Source organism: Chenopodium quinoa, unplaced genomic scaffold (assembly GCF_001683475.1).
Source record: "Chenopodium quinoa cultivar QQ74 unplaced genomic scaffold, ASM168347v1, whole genome shotgun sequence".
Taxonomy (NCBI): Eukaryota; Viridiplantae; Streptophyta; class Magnoliopsida; order Caryophyllales; family Amaranthaceae; genus Chenopodium; species Chenopodium quinoa.
The window spans coordinates 5,359,516-5,385,928 of record NW_018743920.1 but is presented as its reverse complement, the minus strand read 5'-3'; the positions used below and the strand labels follow the sequence as shown (position 1 = coordinate 5,385,928).

The 26,413-nt window shown below is 32.3% G+C and overlaps 1 protein-coding gene across 3 annotated transcripts; it reads left to right on the top strand.

Moving 5' to 3' along the window:
* Nucleotides 1-13,716: 13,716 nt before the first annotated feature.
* Nucleotides 13,717-26,116, top strand: LOC110688100 (high-affinity nitrate transporter 2.1-like). 3 transcript variants are annotated; one of them, XM_021864787.1, is made up of 4 exons: nucleotides 13,717-13,987; nucleotides 22,976-23,732; nucleotides 24,001-24,116; nucleotides 25,128-26,116. In XM_021864787.1, exons 1-4 carry the CDS (start codon nucleotides 13,944-13,946, stop codon nucleotides 25,783-25,785), a joined length of 1,575 nt encoding a protein of 524 aa, XP_021720479.1. In that variant the 5' UTR covers nucleotides 13,717-13,943; the 3' UTR covers nucleotides 25,786-26,116. The 3 variants fall into 3 exon arrangements, with proteins under 3 accessions (XP_021720479.1, XP_021720477.1, XP_021720478.1); XM_021864785.1 differs by lacking the exons at nucleotides 22,976-23,732; nucleotides 24,001-24,116; nucleotides 25,128-26,116 and adding exons at nucleotides 14,871-14,986; nucleotides 15,876-16,776 and having other exon boundaries at nucleotides 13,765-14,744; XM_021864786.1 differs by lacking the exon at nucleotides 13,717-13,987 and having other exon boundaries at nucleotides 21,985-23,732.
* Nucleotides 26,117-26,413: the final 297 nt, after the last annotated feature.

Below are 26,413 nucleotides of genomic sequence, written 5' to 3'. Positions count from 1 at the left end.
TTAACGGCCCTCGACCGTTTTCTGCTACCCGCAGACACAGTGGACGCAGATGATGTGCCAGATCTACTAACAAACCTACCATCTCGACCCTTACGCACATCTACCCTATGCGTCTCATACGTATCATCAAGTCTCTGACTGAATGGACCGTAATCATCATATGGTCCACTCTGATCGTCGACATCCTCATCTGCATCATCCTCGTCCTCGACCTCCTCCTCCTCGACCTCCTCCTCCTCCTCCTCCTCCTCCTCATCATCATCATCTTGATCGTCCGCAGAACAGTGCACCCGTTCTCTGCGGGCCGAGGCCGAAATACCACGGGATCTAACGTGTCTGGGCCCCGAGCTCTCAATTGAGTATATCGTACTCCTCACGACGTCAATACTCTTCCCCGCACCAGGTCTAAATTGCGATGCCTAACTCCAAGTAAATAACGAAACATAATAACGAAAACAAATTAAAAAAAGTCGAAAATAAACACAAAAGCAAATAAACATGTCACGGAAATAAAATTATAAACATAAAAAATATAAAATTAAAACAAATAAAAAAACAAAATTTAAAAAAAAAAAGATAAAAAAAAAAGGGAACATACAATTTAAAATAAAGAAAAACAAATTTTTTAAAAAAAAAAAAAAAAAAAAACGAAAATAAAATTTAAAATTAAAAAAAAACAAAAAAAAAATTTAAAAAAAAAAAAAAGAACGAGGCGCCTAGGCAAGGCGCCCTTGCGGTGGCGTCGGCGCCTAGCCCAGACGCCACTACCACGGCCGTGGCGCCTAGCCTCTGCGCCGCCGCCGTGGTGTTGGCGTCTGGGCTAGGCGCCGCCACCACCGTACGGGCGCCTTGCCTAGGCGCCTCCTCCGTGGTGGTGGCGTCTCGCCTTGGCGCCACACCGTCGCCGGAGGTTTTTTTTTTTAAAAAAAAATTACAAAAATTAGAAAAATTACCTTCTGGCCGGCAAACCGCCTTCCGCCCACCGCCGGTGCCGCCACTTCCTTGCCGGGCCGCCTCGACATAGCTTTGGAAATAATTTAGAGAGAGAAAGTGGAAGTAGAGAGTAGAGAGAGAAATTGTGTGTTTTTTAGTATGAGGGCAAAAGTGTCATTTCACTCTTATTTTGTGGGCTTTATGTAGGAATTTGCGGGCGATGTTTAACAGTTCACTTCCTTTTCTAGGCTATTCCATTAAAAACATACTCAATTCTCATCCAGTTATGTCTAAGATACCAAATGTTTATACCATATTTAACTTTTTTTTTTTTTCTTCCCTAGATTTTTTGTTGTCCTGTCCTTTTAAATATTGCCCTTGTAGAAGGGCACATAATGTTGGGACACATTTATATAATTTAACACAAATACATTTAATACTTCCTTTTTCATACTTCGTATTGTATAGTTGATGAATTTATTAATTAAGTTGAGTAAATTATAGAGCCAGTTAATTAAGAGACCATTTTTCTTCCTGAATCTATGGATGTTTCCATATTTAAGCTAGTGGTTATGAGTAGATAATAAGAATTGTCAGAATTTCACATGTACAATTTTATAACTATGAATATTTATATTCTTTGTATTATTGTATGCTTAAAGTTGGACTGATATAATAAAATGGACTGAATCTCAATTAAAACAGATTGATCGACATCTTTGAGATTCTGTTTGTTCAATCTATTACATATTACTAAAGGCGAAACCAAAAAGACACTTGGCAATGTTTTATTAAAATTTTTCCCTCCAAAAGTATTTGCCAATAAAATTTTTTTTACACTAAATAAGAATTGTATCAAAATTATTACATTTGTCTAACATAAAATCTACACTAAACTTTCTAAATATTAAATTATTTATTATAATTATTATTTGTGATTATTTTTTTTAAAAATAAATATATCATACTCTTTAATAATTGATGTGTGGAGTCCTTAACTTTTATATTGTTTTTATAATTTTGTTGTCATTAAAAGCATTTAACAACCGTGCAACGGGGCTTACCCTAGTTCCATTATATATGATGATAAATTTGTATCATAAGCCTCCTTGTCTTCAATGAGGTAGCTAGCTAATCCATGTAATTAAGCTGATCTCGAGCCTCTATTATTGGATGGAGATTTTTCCAAGAGAGTTTTAATTAATTAGTAGGACGATATTGTCTCCTTTATATTTAGGTTGGTATCGATTAATGAATTATTACGTCGTGATTTTTTATGCCCTTTATTCCATAAAATTAAGTTCAGACTAAAAATATTGTGACAATTTTAGTTTACTTGATAATTTTTTTTTTTTTTTTGAAAGACGAAACGTCAGTGTATTAAACTAAATCAAGGTGCGCCAAAATCTGAAAACTTTAGGGAAAAGAACCCATACAAATTCGCTCAGTGTTCAAATCGGTATTCCACCTAGCTGCAAAATGGCAATCGTATTTCCCACTCGTCTAACATTATCGAGTACATTTAAAATAATATTTCTAGATAATACGGAGTAACAAACTAAGGTATTTGAACAATAAAAATCATTTTGAAAATTAAAAATCTGTAGTAAATGAAATATGTGTCCGTTAATTGGACAGAGTCAAATAATTTGAAATTTTGAAACTATGAAGAATTAATTGCACATTTATATGAAGGGATTCAGGGAATGCCAGACCATGAAGTAAATGAGGATGAAAGATTTTCGAATAAATGGAATTTTCTACAGTTATTCCTCTGTACTTTGAGGTACTCATTCAATTCAATTCTCAAGTTTCCTTAGCTGTTAGTGTTTCAAATATTTATACAGTGTATGTCTCTCATGAAATAAATTAAAACTACAGTATCAATTAGAAATGCTCAAGTAGGTACGGAGATGTTAGCCACAAAAATATGCACTAATCAATTGTATTGTCACATTGTCTGAATTTCTTATTATTACGATAACTTACATGATCACTATTTAATTGTTGTGATCACCATTTATTTTTGTTGGAATATAGACTTGTTTGAAAATTTGTAATTTAATGTGACAACTTTTTTTCTCATTTCTACAATAGTCCTAAATACTTATTACTTTTGAACATGTAGTGTATCAATTTGTAATTTAGATGATACGCGTATATGGTTGTTGAATATGACATTTAAAACAAGTCTTGAGTCGGGACAAAAACAGAGGAAGCAAACAAATCAATAAGTCGCATAACACTAAAAATTATATATGATGGACATAATGTTTTGAATTTGGAAGAGCAATGAACCCAATTGAAAATAACAAAACGAGTATATTTAGTCATTTTGGTGGGACTTTTGCGTCAAAATTGTTTCAAAATAAAACCCACTTCACATGGTAATGTTGGATTAATAAACTCATTAATTTACATATCAAGTGAGGACCTCCATACCCATTTCATGTGTTGTAACTCTTTCAAACAAATTGAACATCTATCATCTTAAATGAAACTTATTGATTAATTTTCATGATATAATGAAACTTAGCCATCTTAACATAAATATAATGATAGCAACATTTTTCTAGTGTTCAATTTGACATATCATTGACCAAACATGGCCTAAAAAAGAAGCAAAATCAATTAAAAGGGACTTTCAATTTTGTTTTTATCTCATATTTATCCCAAATTGAGCACATAATAAAGACATTTAATTTATTCATGTTTATTATTTGGTCCTCCACAAAAAAAAAATTAAAAAAAAATATGGGCTAAAAAATACAAAATTTACAAGCATGCTTACAAAGATTGATGGCTAAAACTCAAATGAACAATTAAATACACACAATAATTAAATAATGGACCGTCTACTTAAAGATAGCCACTAGCATTATCATGGCCAACATGTCTCATACATGTTTGGCATGCACACGTGTGTACTCCCATTCAAATAAAAGGAAAAAAATGAAAATAAAATGGGTCTTCCTCTTAATTATTCTTGCCCCCTATCTTCATAGCAATGTTTTAAGTGGGACTGTTACATTCAAATGTCACTGTTTTAAAGTTCTGTACATTGGCAAAAAAAATGTTCTCAAACATTTGAGAAAGTTTTTCCTCAAATTTTTTATAGGTTTACTAGTATTTGATTTGCATGGAGCTTTATTTATGGTTTGTTACATACTAGCTAACTGAGTTATTCTTGATTTTGAGATTTCTCTTGATCGGCAAAATTTTTAAATCAATTCACCCTTATGTGTATTGTCAAGTAACTTATCATGTACGAAGTATAAAATATTTCTTCCGTACCTAAAAATTCGCTACATTCTAACTTTACATTGTTGATATATGAACTTTAACTGTATTTTTCTCTAATATATAAAAATTAAATGTTATTGGATAAGTCCCAATATTTATAATTAAAAACTCATCTTTTCATAATTTTTAACATACAAAATTGCATATATTATATATATATTTATGGCCAAGTTAATGCATATGCTGGTCAAACTTTTACAAGTATTTAGTAATATAGGGAGCATGAACCTCGATCAATATTACTCGCCTTATTTTCATTTTAGTTTGAACCAAGTCGTGTAAATTAAGATATGTTACGGTTTGAGTGGAATAATTAAGATCGGATAATCGAAAATGATCGTACACATGTGTAATATAGGAGGAAAGGAATGAATTGGAGAGGGTGCAGTTTAATAAAAGCTCAAAAGAAAAAGAGTTCGGTTTTGGGATAATTAAAAAGAGAAAGTAAGAATTTTGGCGATCCCGAGAAGATTTCGATACTTGGATCAAAGAGAGTTGTTTAGTGTTTAGTGTTTTGCAGCTTTTTCTTTTGAAAAAATATAAATTTGAAGGTGGAAGAGGGAGCAACTAGAATAATATGACATTCATTCGCAAAAAAAGATAGAATTTTGGTTTTATTTTGTGATGATCTATCTATTTTGCCTTGCCTTTTCTACGTTTTTGTTGCCTTTTTTTTACTATTCATGATTGGGGGCTGTGCTACGCATTCTCATGACTGTTACATCAACTATTTCTTTCATTTGTTCATCAAGTTGATAAAGTTTCATTTCCTTCCATGTCACAATTTATCATCCTAAATGATTTTTTACTGGTACAAAATTTACTAGTACTTTATTAAAAGATAAACTGTAAAGATATATACATATCGACTATATATAAAAATCGAAAAGTGTAAAATAAAATTAAGGAATGAAATAAAAGTACGATAAGTATTGTAATCTATATTACAGAGTAGAACACATTATGAACTCAATTTTTTTTTTTAACTAGTCTTGTGAATCTCTCCACAAATTTTCACTATAATCAAGACATAAAACAAGTTTAAGAGATAAGTAAACAAATTATTTGTGGTTTATCAAAGAAACTTTTGGGTTTGTCACTATGGGATTATGTGAGGTTTATAGATCTTGGATTTTTGGTGACCTTTCCTATATTTTGATTATAAACTTCTGAGTAGGAAGGTGTACATAGTAGACCACAACACAGTCTAGTAGTAATATTTAATGAATTTATCCTAGATAGACTTATTAAGTAGTATTTGGTGTAGTGGGAGGAATTTTACCTTATGACATTGGGTTCGATTCCTATTAAGTTCTTGGGGTGGGAATTCCCTTATTCTCTCCCCTTCCCCCTTCATTTTCTAAGAGCCAAACTTGCATAAATAGAGTGATTTACCTGTGAAATGTCTCAGTTTAGTGAGACCATTCTCCTTACTAAAAAAAAAAAAAAAAAAACCTCATAAAGGCTAAAAAAATCTCTTACATATGAAATCTGAACCCTCAATCCCTCACACACTGTCATGACTTTATTAGTACGACCTCCAAACAATCCTTTGAAATTGGCAATTAACCTAAGTGTACGTTAATCAAACCACCTAATGATTAAGAAAGGACATAGACTCATTTATAGGCTATCAGCCGACCATCATTTGTAGGGTCACTACTCTACCCCAATTTTCTTCGGATCGACCTATTCTTTGTCATAAAGAGTTATTATCTTCAGTATCCAAATTATATAATTGCAATGCAGCTTTCCTTTTCGGTAGTTCAAATTGAGAGGAGTTACGAGGGTGGTCCTTAAGCCTCCATATTTCTCTAGTTGTCCTATCTAATACTCCCTCCGTCTTTTTAGACATATTGCTTCGATTTCTATTTCAGTGAGTCCTTTTAACTTTGTCCTATATTAATATTACAAGGTTTTTACATTTTTACTCTAATAACTCTACTTTATTTCCTACATCACATGTTAATTAAATGACAAAACGTCAAAACTAGTTACTCATCTAATACTGTACAACTCTTAATGAAGTAGAGGGGGGGGGGGTGGGGGAGGTTGAAGCAATCTTTAAGTGATGGATGGAGTATCCACTACGAGTAATGTAGTAAGTCAGTAACAATAATTGCTATGCAATGCCGTCTATGTGCTACTATCTTACAGCCAAGTTAGGCCCCCTAAGTTAGCTAATAATAGTACCATACTAAAACTGTATAAATACTGTATATCTTAGGATAAGTTGACTTTAAGCATGCTATCAATAATGGTGCTAACTTCACTGTGCATGCAAGTTCGGTTATTGGCCAAACTACGTACCGAAAGCTTAGAAAGTTGATCGTTGTTATATGGCTAAATCAAAGGATGTGGTGGGAAGAGGACGCTAGTTTTTGGCTCTTCTTATTTGAATTTATCCTATTGTCTTTTTCTTCTTTTGATTTTTTTCTTAGATTCTTAATTAAGTAGTAGTTATTGTTGAAAAGTCTTAAATAACTTTCACTCTAACGAACATTATTCTGACTTTCTATTCCATGAATAACGTTTTAATTTTAATTGGATGTAAAAAATGTTATCATGACTTTCTATTCTATGAATAATGGTAGTGGGACATGACAACACATGGTTGTTATGAGAATGGACTGAACTCGACGGAGAATCGGAGATATGTTGCCTATCCCAAGCTCATGTAACTAAGTCCCCCCAAAGAAAAAATAGAACTTTAGCCCACAAAGTAAAAGTAGTCGTATTGCCTAATATGACTTAACCAATTAAACTAATTGACACTCATGAATTTAAGTACTTTGAAATTTTTGGTGAATTGGTCTATAAACATCACCATGAAATTGTCATACTAGAGTTAAGTTGTTTAAGTACCGGCGTATCTTCAGTCTAAAGATTGTAAACTACTCAAAATTATAAGTACAGTTCATTTTTGGGCTTAAGTTGTTTAACATATGTGGGCTATGTACATACATTAAGCCCAGTAAAAAATGGGTTGAAGATGAACAATAATTTGTGCAGACTTTCAGGCCCAACTACTATTGAACTTCCAACGAAACGCTTACCAAAGCGCACAAAACGAAACGCCTTACAAAAGCTCCAATGTAAATCTATCACGACAAATTTGTGTGATTTTAAAATTTTTAATTCAAGTCTCACTATTGGGTTTGTAATCCATCAAATAAATTAGATTAAACTACTTATTAATTGGGAAAATGGGTTTAAATGAAGAGCTTAGAAAAACTAATCTTCCCACTTTAGCAGAGTACAAACCAAAGCTAATCAAATTAAATGGCTTTTAATCTTAAACATGAAATTAGAACACAAATAATTTCCCTAACAAAATCTATGAACAGAGATATAAATCATATAATAGCATGGACGACTTTGATATACTTTATTGTTAGAGGATCAATTTAACCAAAAACTTAAACTGATGGTTGAATCCTATGATCGGTTTATATACTCCATCACGCCCCCTCACATGAGAGCCCATTGGGCTTAAAGTGTGGATATAGCATGGGCCCCACCATACCCAACGTTTAATATTCCACTTTGAAAGAAGGGGTGGATGAGATTCGAACCAATGACCTTTTAGTCACGCTGGCTCTTGATACCATATTAGGGGACCATCTCAACCAAAAGAATAAAATGATGGTTAAGGCCTAGGAATATGTTTTATACTCTATCACACCACACCCCCTCACATGAGAGCCCGTTTGAGCTTGAAGTGTGGATGCAGCATGTGCCCTCCTCATACTTAATGCTTAATATTCCACTTGAAAATGGGGAGTGGATGAGATTCATGCAAACCTGTGACCTTTGTATCATATTGGCTTCGATACCATGTTAAACAGACCAACTCAACCAAAAGGTTAAGATGATAGTTGAAACCCAAGATCAGTTTATATACTCTATCATTTACAAAAACTGAGGATATAACATGGATTTTTATTGAACATAAGAATATGTCATAGAAAAGCTCATATGATATGATTAGTTCTTTCGATTAAGGTTTGGAAAATAAATTAAATCAAAATCTTGTCTTGTAGCATAGAGTAATCTCCCTCATTTCACCTATTTTTTTTTCCTGTATTATTATCTTAAAATGTTTTATTCAAATAAATTCAGAATTCATCAACCAAAAACTTCGTATATATGTATTGATGAGGTATAACAATGGTTGATTCCAGTTAAAGTGCAGCTCTTCATACCAAACAAAAGGCAGATCGATGTTAGTCAAAGGATTTACTTGTACGAATGTCATGATCAACGTACAATTAGTTGTTGGAATAAGCTTTTTATGATGTAATCCTTATTTTGTTGTCTAGCTTAGCTTTTGCAAAGTTAGAAATTTTGGAAAACTAGAGGGGAGATGCATGGTAACTGATAGGAATATAACTTGTATGTGAGTTGAGATTAATTGCCTTATTCTAAAGTATACAGTGGGAGAAGGACTAGAATATAACATTATTGGTAGTTGGCAGATCAATATGCTTCAGTTATCACCAATTGGTTTTTAATTAAATGAAGTTATGCTGGATTTTTATGTAGTTAAACTTTCCTTCGATGTGAGTTTGTGCTCAACCTAGGTCAGTCATAAAAAAAATAGTAAGTATTACCTATTTCAAGATTTTAATTGAATTGTAAGCAAACCATCAAAACAATAATAATTTAATCAATTCGCTATTGGTAATACTCTCGAATCTAATGGAGCCGATATCAAACAAATTGCTGAAGAATACAGGGAGTTTCCATTGATTTTGAATGCTTGCGTGCATCAATTCTGGCTCAAGCATAGAGTTTAAAGCTAAGTTGGACTTTTAGGATGCTAATACAACTTGCTTAATCAATTTGCATTACACTTGCTCATAGAAGACTTTCGTATATGTATATTTTTTGTTTATATATGCATGTTAATCATATACCACATATTAATCTGTTTTATGTAATATATAATCATATAATGAAATAAAAATTGAAGTACATCACAACGACATTAGGCTAAATAACACGCTAATTAAGGAGATATTTAGAGGCCTATTTGAAAAGTATGCTTGAAAGCTGGAACTCTATAACACCAACTGCTCAATACCTTTCTTAAAAAAAAGGAGAAAAAAAAAAATAAAAAATGCCCAACACCTATAAGTAGTCTACATATATGACAATTTGTCATAATATTAATAATTTATCTTGGAGTGTAGGTTGAACATTTGACACTCATGTTATTTTATGACACCAAGACATGCATGGTTTAATTTAGTGGAAAAAATTTCATCTTTCAATCATAAAGTTGTAGGATGAGGAACTGGGGTTTTTTTAAAGGACCTATCTAGCTAAGTCGAGCCAAATTGACTTGTGTGAGAAATTTTGTCGTAATAGATCTATTTTCCTAACCTACCAAAATAATACAGAAATTAATTTTACAATACTTTTCTTAATGGATAGTTATTTAACTTTTTTTTATCACTAATTATAGAGTAGTACTATACACTTGAACAGTATATATATATATATATATATATATATATATATATATATATATATATATATATATATATATATATATATATATATATATATATATATATATGAATTACTTGTCCAACTGAAGTATCATAAGGTTTGACATATTTTCCATTAATTAATAAAATATATGCAAAATTTGACAATTGGTTTGAATAACATTAAACCTTTGTTTTCTTTCTTTTTATATAATTTTTGGGTGTAGGAGTCGACATTGACGACAAATCACTTTTAGCTCTGAAAGTTAATAATATCAACTTAATGTACTTTAATTCGCTAAACAATTTAAAAATTAGTAACATCAAAATGATGCAAATAGCAATGTTGATGATATATATATATATATATATATATATATATATATATATATATATATATATATATATATATATAATTAATTTATTACAAATACTCCGTTAATCAACTTGCTCTCTAGCTAATTCATGCTCTCTTCTATGTCAAAAGCGTATAAATTTAATTATTCGCCTATTTTTCTCTAGAAAATAGTTTTCATAGCTGACTTTTAATTTGAATTGAACTTATTAAACTAATTTTTCGTAAAGTGGAACTAACATATTCTAAGCAATGTTCTGAAATTATTATTTGTAAAGCGAAACTAACATATTCTAAGCAATGGTGTTCCAAATAATAGTACACCAAACTTTAACATACCCTTACAATTATATTTTTCTTCTCAAATCATAAATGTCACAAGAGTAACATTATTGTTATCCACTAAATTCCTTATTCAAAATTATCAACATCTCTTTTCTAAGTTTTAAATTATTTTTTTATTGATGTCTTCTCCCTAGGAACATGTCCTAATGACTAACAATCATACTAAGCATAATTTTGATTACCCTTGTCAAAAAAAAAAAAAAAATTGATTATTTAATTTGATTATAACAATTATTACGTCTTCTTATAAATTTTCCCCAATAATTATTTAATTAATCAAAATATCCCTTTGATAAGCATAGGATAGATATGAATGAATTTTCAAAAATTTATATTTTTTTATGTTTACTTTAATAGTTTTGGCGTATAATCCAGTGGTAAGTGTTATTTTCGGACCACGATTTGGCAGATGATATCATTGATATGGACGGCAAATTAACTGAAAAAACTAAAGAAAATATCGAACAAGTTAGCATACATCATCTTTTAGCATATAGGACAATAATGTCGACACGTAATTTTTATATTATTCAGTATATACCACTTCAGAATATAAATCGAAAGTATATTCACGTTGACTTTCTAATGAACTTATGTGTTGCTGTTGTGTACGATAAGCACAAAACACTTAATTTAATTTAGGTAGTAGTACTGCGGTACTACCATTATTGATGTTATTATAATCAGTACTTTTTACTTTTCTGATTATTATTTGCACATTACTACAAATATCTTTTTGGGTGACGCAAGAAGTAGAAGAGTATACTCGTACTTTGTATTGTAGAGTATGCAAATTTTACTTAGCAAAATTATGGAGTAGATTAGAATTTGAGAATGTGACAAAATAAAATGAATGAGAATGACTCCAGTGTCACATTGTAATAACCTTTTAACAGAGGAAAGTATAGGTTTTTTTTTTTTTTTTTTTTTTTTTTTTTTTTTTTTTTTTTTTTAAAAACAACGAAGATATATATTTTCTCATTTTTTTTTTTACAAAAACGAAGATATATATTTTCTCATTTGGATGAGTTTTTTTTTTTTTGTTATTATACCTATTTATACGTTATTATATTATTGATAAATGCTTTTAATACTCTCAGCCTCTCTTAATATTTATTCAGAATAATATATCCTTCTATTCATTATTAGGTATTATTTCTTACTTTATTCACTTCATCACTATTTCATTATTTATATTATTTTATTCATCTATTATGTTTAAGACCTCTGCTAATATTCTAATGCTATTCAAAGTATCAAACCTTTGTTACTTTTATTTTATTTTTTATTTTATTTATTTACTTTTTTTTGGTAAAATTGTAGGGTAAAAAACTTAACAAATATCACGACGGTCGTGGTATAAGTTAACAAGGGTGTTGCTAGCTAGATGACAAAGACGAGATATTCATTTCCAAATGACGACTTGGTAGCGGATAGGACCAAAAGTGACCCCTCAAATAGCTGAACCGTACAATCTTATTAAAGAAATAATACGGAGTATTATTATTGATAAGTACGTTGATTAAGCTAGCTATGAGGTGTACCTATCATCTCAACACAAAAAGTCCAAAGCCAGTTTAGAATTATATAGATTATCATTTATATTACCTCATTTTCCGAAAGTTCGACTTACTTATTATTCATGTGGTCAAAATAAAATAACTTTGACCAATTTTTCTGATTATACATAAGAATTAAATTACCATGGAAGATCTTATTAGGTTCGTCTTAGTTTATATTTTCCAAATATCAATTTTTTTTTATAATTTTCACTTACACATAGCCAAAGATATAAATGGTCAAAGACGCACATTGAAGACCGTGCAAATATAAAGTGAGTTGAAGTTTCAGAAACGGAGGGAGTAATTCGTATTATTATGTAGCATAGAACAATTTACCAACCTATCTTTATTATTTAGAAATGAAATTTAATTAATGATTTAGAAACATACAAGTTTTGCATTTTTATTCAAAAAAAAAAAATACAAGTTTTGCATTAATAATCGAGTGCTTTTTAAGATAAATAATTATTTTTGTAACTTATTATTACTTTAATACTAAATGATATTCAACGGTTCAACCTTCTTTAATTAGTTGTAATTGTATAACTTTGCTTCATAGTTCTCTTGATAATGCGTCAAAAAGCAGTAATTAAATTTCAAAATATTCAATGCAAATTACCACTCTTGAAGAAAATAATAATCATACTTATTTAACCTACTTTCTCATGTTTCAAATTTACTTTTTTTAAAACTCTCTTTTTATCTGAAGTTATACAACTTTAAGTTGATTCAAAAAAAAAAAAAAAAAAAAAAAATTCAAAAAAATTGTTGATAAAAAAAATGAATTACCGAGTACTCTATAGAATCTCTGTGCACTGTATTAATGGTACAGCCGTACAAAGTGTCGGCTAACTCCGTATAATATCTACACTTCTTTTTATTTTATTTTTTTTTGGAAAAATACATTACACCTTTTCCTAACCCCACGTCCGCTTCATATATATACACTAACCCCTGCTCTAAATTATTAACATTATCAAATTTAACACATTTGCTTGCTAATACACCAGCTAATTTGACCCTTAAGATAAATAAATACGGAGTATAAATTAGTAAATATTATTAAAAAAAAAAAGTCAATATTATGAAACTTATACTAATACATATTTAACAATAATATTTGTTTTTTATATGTTAGCTAAAGCTACATTCAAAGTTAACCTAAGAATAGTGAAAACAGTCAATGTGTGCCATTTATTTTAGAAAGCTGTGAGTATAAAAATAATATTGTATGTCATAATTTTTGAATGAGCGTGATCTTGTAACTTTATTGTACTCTAATTTACATTGATCATGTATTCATGTACACTTGATTAAAAAATCGAAACAAGTTCATAAAGAATCTTACGGATCTAGTAATTCAGAGACTTGATACATTTTTAGGTTTCCCTATATAAAATTAATTGTTATTAGCAAGTGTTATTAAGAAATACAGATTATTATATATCTTATGGTTTACGAATGTAATCTCTTACAGAATACTCATCAAATTGACACCAATAAACTAAATATAGTAATTAGCTGGAAGGGCCCCAGAAAAGGCACTTATCTTTTGGTTCATTTGATAAGCCCTCCAATACAAGTATATTCTAGATGCGGCGAAGTGGATTCACTTATATACGGTATAATTATTACGTGTATTTTTTTTTTTAATAAGACATAAGAATCTTGACTTTGTAAACTCTTTAATAATTTCTTTATTTCTGAATATTAACCCACCAACACCCTTTTAAAATTATTATTAATTAAATATCATATGATTACGTAATGTACTCGTTGGGATCTTTACTGGCTTTATTATCAACTTTTATAATGTCAACGTTACCTTACTATAAATATTCATGAATACAACAACGTAATACAACAACAAGCCTAATACAACTTTTTCTTCTTGTACTAGTGTACAACATTTAGATTTTTCAAAATCCCTAAAACAAAAAACAAAAAAACATGGCCGGTGAGCCTGGTAGCTCCATGCATGGAGTCACCGGAAGGGAACAATCGTACGCCTTCTCGGTCTCCCCCTCCACGGTCCCTATAGACCCGACGGCAAAGTTTTCTTTGCCTGTCGATTCAGAGCACAAGGCCACTAGGCTTAAGATTTTCTCCTTGGCAAAACCCCACATGACTACCTTCCACCTTAGTTGGATATCGTTTTGTGCGTGTTACATATCCACTTTCGCGGCCGCCCCCTTAGTCCCTATTATTAGGGACAACCTTGACCTTACTAAGAGGGATATTGGTAATGCTTCGGTTGCATCCGTCTCAGGAAGTGTCTTCTCTAGGCTAGTCATGGGAACCGTGTGTGACCTCATGGGACCAAGGTACGCTTGTGCGTTCTTAGTCATGTTGACCGCCCCTACGGTCTTCTGCATGTCGGTTATAGACGATGCAGCTGGATACGTGGCGGTGAGGTTTATGATAGGTTTTTGTCTAGCCACTTTCGTGTCGTGCCAATATTGGATGAGTACCATGTTTAATGGTAGGATTATCGGGTTGGTTAATGGGACGGCGGCAGGGTGGGGGAACGTAGGAGGTGGAGCAACCCAACTTCTAATGCCTTTGATTTTCGAGATCATCCGGCGAGCAGGGGCTACACCATTTATAGCATGGAGGATTGCCTTCTTTATACCGGGAATGTTACATATTATTATGGGCATTTTGGTGCTAACCCTAGGTCAAGACTTGCCTGATGGTAACCTTGGTGCCTTACAAAAGAAGGGTGAAGTTGCCAAAGATAAATTCTCCAAGGTAATTTAATATTCTTAATTACTCATCCTAATGTTTTCATAGAACTTTAAATTATATTAATGAATCAGAAATATATGAACTACGGAGTAATAATTAATGTTTATGTTATTTTTTAAAATAATATAGGTACTTTGGTATGCAATATCCAACTACCGTACATGGATCTTTGTGCTCCTCTATGGCTACTCCTTGGGTGTGGAGTTGACCACCGATAACGTCATTGCAGAATACTTTTTTGATAGGTATTTTTCATATTAATTAATTTCCCCATTTTTTGTTGATGATTTTACTTATTTTTGATAGGATTGTGAATGTTTTTAATTAACATGTTAATACTAATTTCCATATATGCTACAATTAAATATATTTGTTAGGTTTAGTATTGAGCAATTATACAAATATGTTGATGATTAATATTTCTACTTTTAACCTCTTATATATTATTGGTGAAAAGACATAAAAAAAATTATTAACTAAAATTAATAATACGTTGTTAAAGTATTACCTAAAAATGCATTTCCGGCATTAATGGATGTACTAATTACATGGAAACAAGTAGGAATACTATATCCCAATACACCACTTGTCTTGTTTGACTTAGCTTCATCTTAGATGCGAATAATGCGATACCTTCTTTTTTAATTCAACATGTATTATTAAATTTTCTATCACAATTAGATTCTAAATACTATGTATATTCTGATAGATCTTTCACGTCTAATTTTTCAAACTTTGGAATAAGACAAACAAGATGATTCATTCTATTTGTATCAAATCATCGATCTCCAGCTCATAATGCTAAGCTTGATACTTGATGTGAGTGACATCAACGACATGCGTGTACGGATAATCAAAACTACTCCGTATAATTAGGAGTATTTTAATTCGTATTACATATTAACTGAACAATAAAAAATTGACAGCATTAAACAATTTATATATCATACGTGTAGGTAACATACTCGGAAGTATACATCAATATATGTTATTTATTAGTTTTTATTTTTTTGACCGTGGCCTAAAGATTCTTATGGATCGGAGGCTTAGCTTGGAGCATCTTTAGCTGATTGACATCGTATATTTTTAAAGTATGAACATACAATTCTAATAATATAACGTATTATTTGACAGATTCAACCTAAAGTTGCACACAGCAGGAATCATCGCAGCTAGTTTTGGAATGGCTAACTTATTTTCACGCCCCTTAGGAGGGTTAGCTTCCGACTACAGTGCACGTTACTTCGGTATGAGAGGCCGACTTTGGACCCTTTGGACCTTCCAAACCATGGGTGGCCTATTTTGCATTTGGCTAGGGCTATCCAACACCCTACCCATGGCAATTGTAGCATTAGTCCTCTTCTCACTTGGGGCACAAGCCGCGTGTGGAGCAACCTATGGGGTTGTCCCCTTTATTTCTCGACGATCCCTAGGGATCATCTCCGGCCTCACGGGTGCAGGAGGCAACATTGGATCCGGATTGACTCAATTTATATTTTTCACCGCGGGTAGTTTTAGCACTCACCGAGGTCTTACCTACATGGGAATCATGACTATTGCGTGCACATTGCCCGTGACCTTGGTGCATTTTCCGCAATGGGGTAGTATGTTCTTACCCCCTACTAAGAATGCTAATGAGGAGGCTTACTATGTTGCTGAGTACGATGACGACGAGAAGAGAAAGGGAATGCATGAAGGAAGTGTCAAGTTTGCTGAAAGTGCCCGATCTGAGCGAGGTGGGAAGGTGGCTTCTGTTGCTACTCCACCTACACAAAGTCCCAACCCTAACAATATTTAGTAAACTATTACGTACTCCTGTTTTTATTTTTTATGCTTTTGGGTTCAACACCCATTATACTTAGTATGAGTTAATAAGTCGTATAAGTTAGTAAGTATTGGTTACTCTTGTAATTGTAATATATTAAATTTCCGTAATTATGTATACATATATGAGCTAGATACATTTGTGCGTTGAACTAGCCCTGTAAAATGTCACATTTAATTATCATATTATTCAAAGTTCTAGCTTTTTGGACAATGTATGATAACATATGCTTGACATTCGAGCACACCTATGTACTCCGTAATAATCTGCTACTAATTATATTTATATCGGACATGGATCAAATTAAAATAAATTAAAATTGATGAATTAGGCTCATTGAATTAATTTGCATACTTAGAAAAATTGATATGCCTCTCTACTCTTACTTTATCTATTGATTTTTTTTTTTTTTATCATGGATCCAAAATCAGTAAAATTAATTTGAATAATACAGGATTCATTACATTCATTTTGTGTCCACTTAAATCGAACAAGGATGCCTAGGTCAGGTTTATATCTATTATATACATACAAACATATGTATATCATGTGACATTTGGGTAGCTTCGCCAAACATTTAAGGAAATTTTGGTAAATTTATTGACAGAGTTTTCTAGGAAGACAAATACTGATCGAACATTTGAAAGTTAATACAGTAACTATACTTTTGAAATTAAATGTTATACAAGTACTTCTAAAACCAAATATTGCACATAAAAACCATCTTTTATAACAACTTTTTTTTTTGTAAGAAAACACCTTATAATTTTTTTTATTTTTTTTTATTTTTTTTTTGTAAAAGCACACCTAATATCACTTTGTTTTTGCGAATTAACACCTTACCCTGGTTTCCGTCCTTTGACTTAGTTTTCAGACATTGACTTGCATGTGAGAAGCACGTGTTCCGATGAGTTCCCCCTTTTCTTATTTTTTGCCTTTTTTCCCCTCCAATTTACCCACCATTTCTCCAATTCAACTTTCTCTCTCCTCCCTTCTTCTCCAACAAAGTCCCAATTACTCACCATTGACGAAGAAAACTCCATTTTTAAGCGTGAATTGCTGCAATTAACCTAATTTTAAGTAAGGTAAGTTGTTGTAATTACTGAAAGGTTGGGTTTTCAAATTATTATAAATTAGGGTTTGTAATTGAAAATTAGGGTTACTATTTTTGCCCACCAATGATAGAATTAGGAGTAATTTTGAGGGGCCAATGTGTTAAGGATGCACAACAATGTGGTCTTTGATTCTTTATTTTTGTTGTTGTTGTTGTATTGGGCTTCAATGGAGGAAGGAAGTGAGCAGGTGGGGTGGGATTTTTGGGTGGATGGGGGTGAATTAACGGGGGTGGAATTTTCATGGGAGTAGATTTGTTGGGTAAGATGGTGTTGGTGAGGGTGGTAGTGAATTGGGGATGGCGATGAGGTGGTGTTGGTGGGGGTGGCAGTGAGGTGGTGGTGGCGGTGAGGTGGTATTTGTGAGGGAAAAGAGAAAAAAAATAAAGGGTTTTATGAGATCACGTGACCCACACGTCCAAAGTCAACGCCGAAAAGCCAAGTCAAACGCCGGAAATCAAGTTAAGGTGTTACTTCGCAAAAAAAAAAAAGTGGTTTTAGGTGTGCTTTCACAAGAAAATTTTTATAAGGTGTTTTTTCACAAAAAAGGTGTTATAAAAGGTGGTTTTTTGCAATTTTCCATGATTAATTGATTATTATAACGGGTGTAAGAAAGATCAACCAAGAGCAAAGGCAACGAAATCACCTATTGATGTTGTTTAATTTACTACTAGATATATAGCTAGACAAAGAGAACCCTGTGGTGGATCGTTTGTAAAGGAAGTGCAAATTCAGCTAGGGGCCTAGGGCATACTTCTCTTTAGGTACGTTCTTTGACATTAAGTAAAACCTCTAAAATCTAGTAAAAGGAATTGAAAGGCAATTAAAGAATCGGTACTTAGTATTTTTTGGATGCAAATAGTAACTCCCATTGTCAAAAAGACCGACCTATGGAAGATTAAAATTGATAGAGTATTAATACCAATTGAGTTGGTTATTAATTAATATGGTATCAAGAGCTAACATTACTAGAAGGTTACAAATTTGAATCTCATCCACCCCTCATTTCAAAATGAAATATTTAGCATTAGGTAAACCGGCCACAAACTTCCTTGTTGAATTGAGCTCGATCTCTTAGCTACTACACCAGTTAATTAAGAGCTATAACAACTAATTTTGTAAAGCTGATGAATCACGTTTATATAGGATTTATAGGCACGTTTATGCTAGTTTTATAGTTGTTTTTAGGTCTTTTTGTTGCTTTTTAGGTCTCAAATGCATAAGTTATTTGTTTTGTACTCTATTACGCTCCGTTTGTGTTTTTATAATGTTTCAGGTGATTTCATAGTCATTTGGACGCTTTCGAAGTATTTGGAGTTGATTCGAATGATATTTCGATAGAAGCCGATGAATAGAGTTTATTAATCGAAGATCCCATGTTTGTGGATGGTGATTTTGAGATTTATATGCACGAGGAATGAATCTAGAATTCACAAGGGTCACTGTGCATCTTTTGAAAATAGATTTGAGTTTGAAACGAAGAAAAACGATGGTTTACAAAGTGTCAAAACAGACATTTGGTCACTCTTTTGATCATAACTTGAGTTCTACATATTGGATTGAAGTCAATCAAATTTTGTTGAAAAGTAGACTTGAAGAGCCTTCCATTGATATGTCACACGCCCCTATAAAATTCCTAGATCTTGAGATACAGCCCTTGAAAGGTTGACCCTGTGAAGCTGCCAACACATCGCCCAGCCATCGGGCGATGGCCGTGGTGTGCGCTCGTGCGTGAGCTGCTGCTTGGGGCGCTGGCTTTCCATCGCCCGATGGTCGAGTGTCATCGTTAGCCATGAAGTCAGATCATCGCCCACCCATCGCCCGATGGGTGGGGTGTGCGCGCAAATGATGAGGAATCTTACATCGGTTATAACTCTTTCAATCGACCAATCGTTAGACCACTTATTTTTATTTTCTTATTATATTTATTTATTTATTTTTAGATTAATTGTAGGTTAATATAAATACTTAACGGATACTATTTTTCCCTCATGCCTTTTATACCTTTTATTATTTTTACGTTCGTGAAAGTTTTCCTTGGAACCCTAGTTTCTCAGGGTATCTCCATGGATTCTTCCATGGATGATTCTTGGGTTTATTATTTCAATTCATTGAGGAATTTCATTTCTATTTATTGCTTTTAATTATGTTTTATTCCTTAGAGTTAATTTTAATTATTTATTTCATGTTTGAGTAGTTTTATTTCTAGGGTTTGGGAATCCATGTTTATATGATGAATCTTAATTGATGTTATTGATATTTTAATTATTAATTTCTCTAATTGATAGTGTTATATTGTTAATCTTGCAACCTGATCAATTGTTTAATTAGTTATTGTTAATAAGAGTTTGAATCAAAAGATCTTACTTTTAGAGGCTTACCTACAATTAGCAATTCAGAGTATGTTAGCGACCGAACTACATATGTTGAATTGAGAGCATTAAGTCCCGACCGTAGGCTTAGAACTTGCTCTAGATAATTGATTGATTGAATTGTTATTGATATTTGATAGATTTGGAACTATAAACATGGTGAACCATAACCCTAGGTCTTTTTATTAATTGTTTTATTCTTATTTTAATTTAGACTTTATTAATATCCAAATTTTGTGACATAATTTAGTTTCTCCATACCTTGAAAGCTAGATTGAATACCATTTCCCTATGGATTCGACCCTACTTACCCTACTATATTGTTAATTGATTTTGTTAGGAATTTATTTTTGACAAATGTACGACAACCTATCAAAAGCCGGTCGAATAAACAAGACAAGGATCCTATTATCTCAGTAATCTCACAACCAAGAGATCTACATTACAATCTACGGAGTACTCTGTATTAACTATTGAAGTCCATGCTGTCTAGAAGATTCCCAATTTTACTAGTCTGACACGATCTACAATTTCTAACTAAACGTACTTTTTCCCTCTTTTGTTAATTATTTGTTTTTGGTGTTCCCTCTTGAGGATCATGATTTAATGAGCATTAACTTAGTAATTTTGTATCACTTTGATTATAAATACGACCTAAACCACTAATTACCTCAATTAATCACAATAATCAGGTCATTTGAACAACCAGCAATTAAAGAATATGCAAGTATCTTTTTTTCTTCAAAAAAAAAAAAAAAAAGTATCTTTTTTTTCCCTATTATTTTTTAAGCAAAGTAGAAGATTCTTTATTCAATATACAAGTATAATTTTGGCACAATGCCGGTTATTTTCCGACCCTATTATCCAATGGTTTTGGGTTATTAGGGTCAACCATTTGCTGGAGGAAGGCTATCAAATAATTATAGTTGTCCAATAGAGGAAAGAATGAAGGCTGTAATTCAAATAATTTTTCAACAAACATCTATTAAAAGAATTGTTGAAACTATTGAATAGATATTGAATATGTCTCTTCAGATGATATAATCATAAAACAAGGATTAATGTACATGCTGCTGACTCTTCAATGAACCTATGTGTTGCTCGATAAGCACGAATCAAAATCCTCTGTCTTAATTTTTATAAATCATATATTAGCCTGGTGGCTAATTGATTAGTTTATACAAAGTAATAATACAAATTTAAATACTTGATAAAACAAAAATGCTTTATAATTTAAATATCAACCTATTAAATTAAATACCATGTACATCGATCATAAATGAAATAGTAGATAATAGTGTGTATTAGATCAATCACACCAATTAAAATTTTTAATTATGAGGATCAATTTTTTCAATTAGAGATTATAAAGGTGGTAATTAATAATACAACAGTGATATTTTATCTGTGGATTCGGCCAAGTAAATTGTAAAATGGTGTTGTTTAATGTAAAATCATTGTAAAAAATATGAGTATATATGTTTGATAAAATAACACCCACCTCCAAGTTGTTCATAGAGGTCAAATGTTACAATTGGTACACCTTATGTTGATGACACGAGATGAGATACATTGGTTGCAACCTAGGGTTTGCCTGTGAATTGCGAAAAATATTGACATCCTCAGAGATATATATATTTATATACTAGCATTGACGCATTGTGTAGCTAGTTGTATAATGTATTGCCAGTAACGAGTTTATTGAGAAGATGACTATAATCATATAGATTATGATTAAAATTAAATTAAAGTGACCTCTCATATGGCTGAATACAATAATGTTAAATTAAAATATATTATAAGTACATATATAGGGGGTATTCCTTATAATGGTTAGTATGATAAGTACGTTACTCAAGCTATGCATGAGTTGTACATATCATTATCTCAGCATATACAAAGTCAAAGGGCATTCCTTAATTATATTATGATCATATAATTGATTCTTTGTAGTTTGTACCACTTGTACTATATTATTCGATTAATAAAAAATAAAAAAACTAATCAATAATTAGCTTTTTTGCCTAATAAAATTTTAAAATCACTTTCCTTCTTTTTAAGAAATAAACAAACTAGTAATTGATCAATAATCAACTAATTGTAAAAATAAATTTATGCCTTAAATTGCTTGCAACACACAGGGTGTAAATTATTTTTTGGCAAACATTTTAAGAAAATTAAAAGGATAAGTTTAATTAATCTACTTTTAAAATTTTTATGTCAACCTGACAACTATAACTTTTTTTAAAAAGAATTATATACACCGGATGCAAGGTGCACTCAAGAGTATTTTCTACTCATTTAGTAATATCTTTTGCTCGTTTTAAAATCTTAAAATAAGAAAAAATATATCAAATGATTAATAAAAATAAAAAATAAAAAAAAACCACCTATCTCTATGTACAGTTAAATGTATATAAAAACATTTTAGATAGAATTTTTATGTGTCAGATTCCCCCTAAAAGGACCAGAGGCCCCCCATAACTGGAATATACCACATTTGATGCAATTAAGAATTTTAATCATTATTGTTAATAAAACTTCAGACTTTGTAAACCCTTTGATAATTTATATTTAAATCTTTATTTAAAATAGTAACCCTTCAACTCTACAAATGTATATTCACCCTTTTCTCCAAACTTCCATTCAATAAAATATGATTATGGATGATACCCGTTGGGATCTTCATTGGCCTCATTATCACCTTTTACATTGTCAACGTTACATACTATACGAGTATATATACTCTACGAAGTACTTGTATCCAACAACGTAAACTAATACAACAATACATATATACAAACAACACCTTAGTTACAAACCCTAAAACCAAAAAAAAATAAAAATAAATAAAAATAAAAACAAAAAAAGTTCATCTATGGCTACTGGTGAGCCCGGAAGCTCCATGCATGGAGTCACCGGAAGGGAACAATCGTACGCCTTCTCGGTCTCCCCCTCCACGGTCCCAATAGACCCGACGGCCAAGTTTTCTTTGCCCGTCGATTCAGAGCACAAGGCCACAAGGCTTAAGATATTCTCCTTGGCAAAGCCTCACATGACCACATTCCACCTTAGTTGGATATCATTTTGTGCGTGTTACATATCCACTTTCGCGGCTGCTCCCTTGGTTCCTATTATTAGGGACAACCTTGACCTTACTAAGAGGGATATTGGTAATGCTTCGGTTGCATCCGTCTCAGGAAGTGTCTTCTCTAGGCTAGTCATGGGAACCGTGTGTGACCTCATGGGACCAAGGTACGCTTGTGCGTTCTTAGTCATGTTGACCGCCCCTACGGTCTTCTGCATGTCGGTTATAGACGATGCAGCTGGATACGTGGCGGTGAGGTTTATGATAGGTTTTTGTCTAGCCACTTTCGTGTCGTGCCAATATTGGATGAGTACCATGTTTAATGGACGGATCATTGGGTTGGTTAATGGAACGGCGGCAGGGTGGGGAAATGTGGGAGGCGGTGCAACCCAACTTCTTATGCCTTTGGTTTTCGAGATCATCCGGCGTGCAGGAGCTACACCATTTATAGCATGGAGGATTGCCTTCTTTCTACCAGGAATGTTACATATTATTATGGGTATTTTGGTGCTAGCACTTGGTCAAGACTTGCCTGATGGTAACCTTGGTGCCTTACAAAAAAAGGGTGAGGTTGCCAAAGATAAATTCTCTAAGGTAATTTTCTTAAATACTCAGAATGTTTCTCAAATTTGTATATTCAATTCCCTTCGTCCTTCTAAGTTTGTCCAAGATAATAATTTTTACTTTTGTACGACCTGCTTGAAACATTGATACTCTTTAAGTCATATTCTTACCATACTTACGAGTATTACTTAGTAGAACAATCGAAAGAGGAACCTAGGACAGGATGTAGTGTGCAGTAAATATACACTAAATGAATGGAATTAATAATTAAATTTATGCTATTTCTAAATTAATACAGGTACTTTGGTATGCAATATCCAACTACCGTACATGGATCTTTGTGCTCCTCTATGGCTATTCTTTGGGTGTGGAGCTAACAACTGATAATGTCATTGCAGAATACTTTTTTGACAGGTAGTTTTCATATTTCCCTTAGCTTGATTATTTGTATAGACTTCTAATAAACTCAGATCAACATATTATATTACTAGACGTTTGAATATTTATTTTTGTTTGACACTAATCATGCTAGAAAGTATCAAATAAATCAACAACTCGATAGATAATGTAGTAATGTACATATAGAGCTGACATAAGTCGAGTAGGGCATTAACTTGGAGTATTTATTCATCATTAACATGAAATTAGGGAGTATAATATTAGTGAATTATTGCTAAGTTGAATTTATATTACAATCTTTATCATATAACTTCAAATTTTGCAAATAAATTTATTTAAAAAAAAAAAAAAAACCATTTTTTTTTTATTTGATAACGGATACACTATTTATATTATTGGACTACTTTTCCATCAGATACATGTATGATATCCCATCAAGCCATGCCACTTGTCTAGTTTGACTTCATCTTGAATGTGATTGGCCTATTAATATTCTTTAATTAAATTAAATTAAAGTACGAAATTATTTTAACATTGGAATCTTTCGATCAATATTCTACGGGATAGAACTTAGATTCTACACGTATACATTAGCTAAATTATAATGTGTATGACTTTTTCTTAGAGCTGTGATTCAAACCCATTTCACTCTCATACGTCAGTCTAATGATTCTCATGGATCGGAGAATCTTTAGCTGATAACATAAACATTATGTATTTCTAAAATTTGAACATATGTACTAATAAAATTAAACCAAGCAAGTTTAAAGTTGGCTTATCCAACTACAACAGTTGGGTAGCCATTATAAATCTTGAATCAAAGTTTAAAGTTGGCTTATATAGAACTTGTTTGGTAATTTGCGGGTAGCTTTATTTTATTAATTGGTTTGATTAGCTGGTTGTATTAATAAGTAGTTAGTAGCATATAACTAATACAGTAGTTGTAAATTGTAAGTTGTTTCTTTGTTATAACGAAAAAAGTCAAATATTCGATAATCTTAATTATATGATGGTATGATTTGACAGATTCAACCTCAAGTTGCACACAGCAGGAATCATCGCAGCTAGTTTTGGAATGGCTAACTTATTTTCCCGCCCCTTAGGAGGGCTAGCTTCCGACTACAGTGCACGTTACTTCGGTATGAGAGGCCGACTTTGGACCCTTTGGACCTTCCAGACCTTGGGTGGTCTCTTCTGCGTATGGCTAGGCTTAGCCAAGACCCTACCCACTGCCATCGTAGCACTAGTCCTTTTCTCACTAGGGGCTCAAGCCGCGTGTGGGGCAACCTATGGGGTCGTCCCCTTCATATCTCGACGATCCCTAGGGATCATCTCGGGCCTCACGGGTGCAGGAGGCAACATTGGATCCGGATTGACTCAATTTATATTTTTCACCGCGGGTAGTTTTAGCACTCACCGAGGTCTTACCTACATGGGAATCATGACTATTGCGTGCACATTGCCCGTGACCTTGGTGCATTTTCCGCAATGGGGTAGTATGTTCTTACCCCCTACTAAGAATGCTAATGAGGAGGCTTACTATGTTGCTGAGTACGACGACGACGAGAAGAGAAAGGGAATGCATGAAGGAAGTGTCAAGTTTGCTGAAAGTGCCCGATCTGAGCGAGGTGGGAAGTCTGCTGCGGCTACCCCTACACAACGTCCCAACCCTAACAATATTTAATAAGTTACTTTCGTATTTTATTTGCTTTTGGCTTAAACAACAATGATATGAGATTATGATGAACTCCTGTAGTAAATTATTGGAGTTTGTTTTATTTTTATGTTTGGTTTCTTTTTTTTATATATATCATATATACTTTTGGATTTTTGGCTCAAGAGTTATGGAGATAACCTTGTAGCAAGTGAATTTTGCTTGCAATAACTTACATACATGTATACTATTACTTCTGTATCTTCAACAGTTCTTGCCAACTTTAATTTAATTTAGAGGTCTTTCCTAGCCTTATAATGGCTAAGGTATGTGCCTCTTTAATCTTGTTTTTTTTGTTCAATCTTCATTTGCCTTGTAATATTAAGAACACACATGACTACACGTACGTCTACTCACGCTTCAATTTATATAGGTTTGTGTTTCGCCATGTACCTATGCAACTTTCTCACAACTGTAGAAAACAGGAAATTAAAGGGTTGTGGAATTAACTAATTATTTTTGAAATTATATAATTGGTTAATGGATAATTAATTAATTATGCCACATATGATATACAACAGTTACCTAATACGGAGTATATTTTTTGGACACTACATTTTTTTGCATACACCCATAATTATCTAAGAATGTGTGAAGG

Excerpts from the sequence above, each read along its gene's own strand:
- LOC110688100 (XM_021864785.1), top strand. The coding sequence starts at position 13,944 with ATGGCCGGTGAGCCTGGTAGCTCCATGCATGGAGTCACCGGAAGGGAA. Across the intron at positions 14,745-14,870 it reads CCAAAGATAAATTCTCCAAG|GTACTTTGGTATGCAATATC; the intron begins GTAATTTAATAT and ends AAAATAATATAG. Across the intron at positions 14,987-15,875 it reads GCAGAATACTTTTTTGATAG|ATTCAACCTAAAGTTGCACA; the intron begins GTATTTTTCATA and ends ATTATTTGACAG.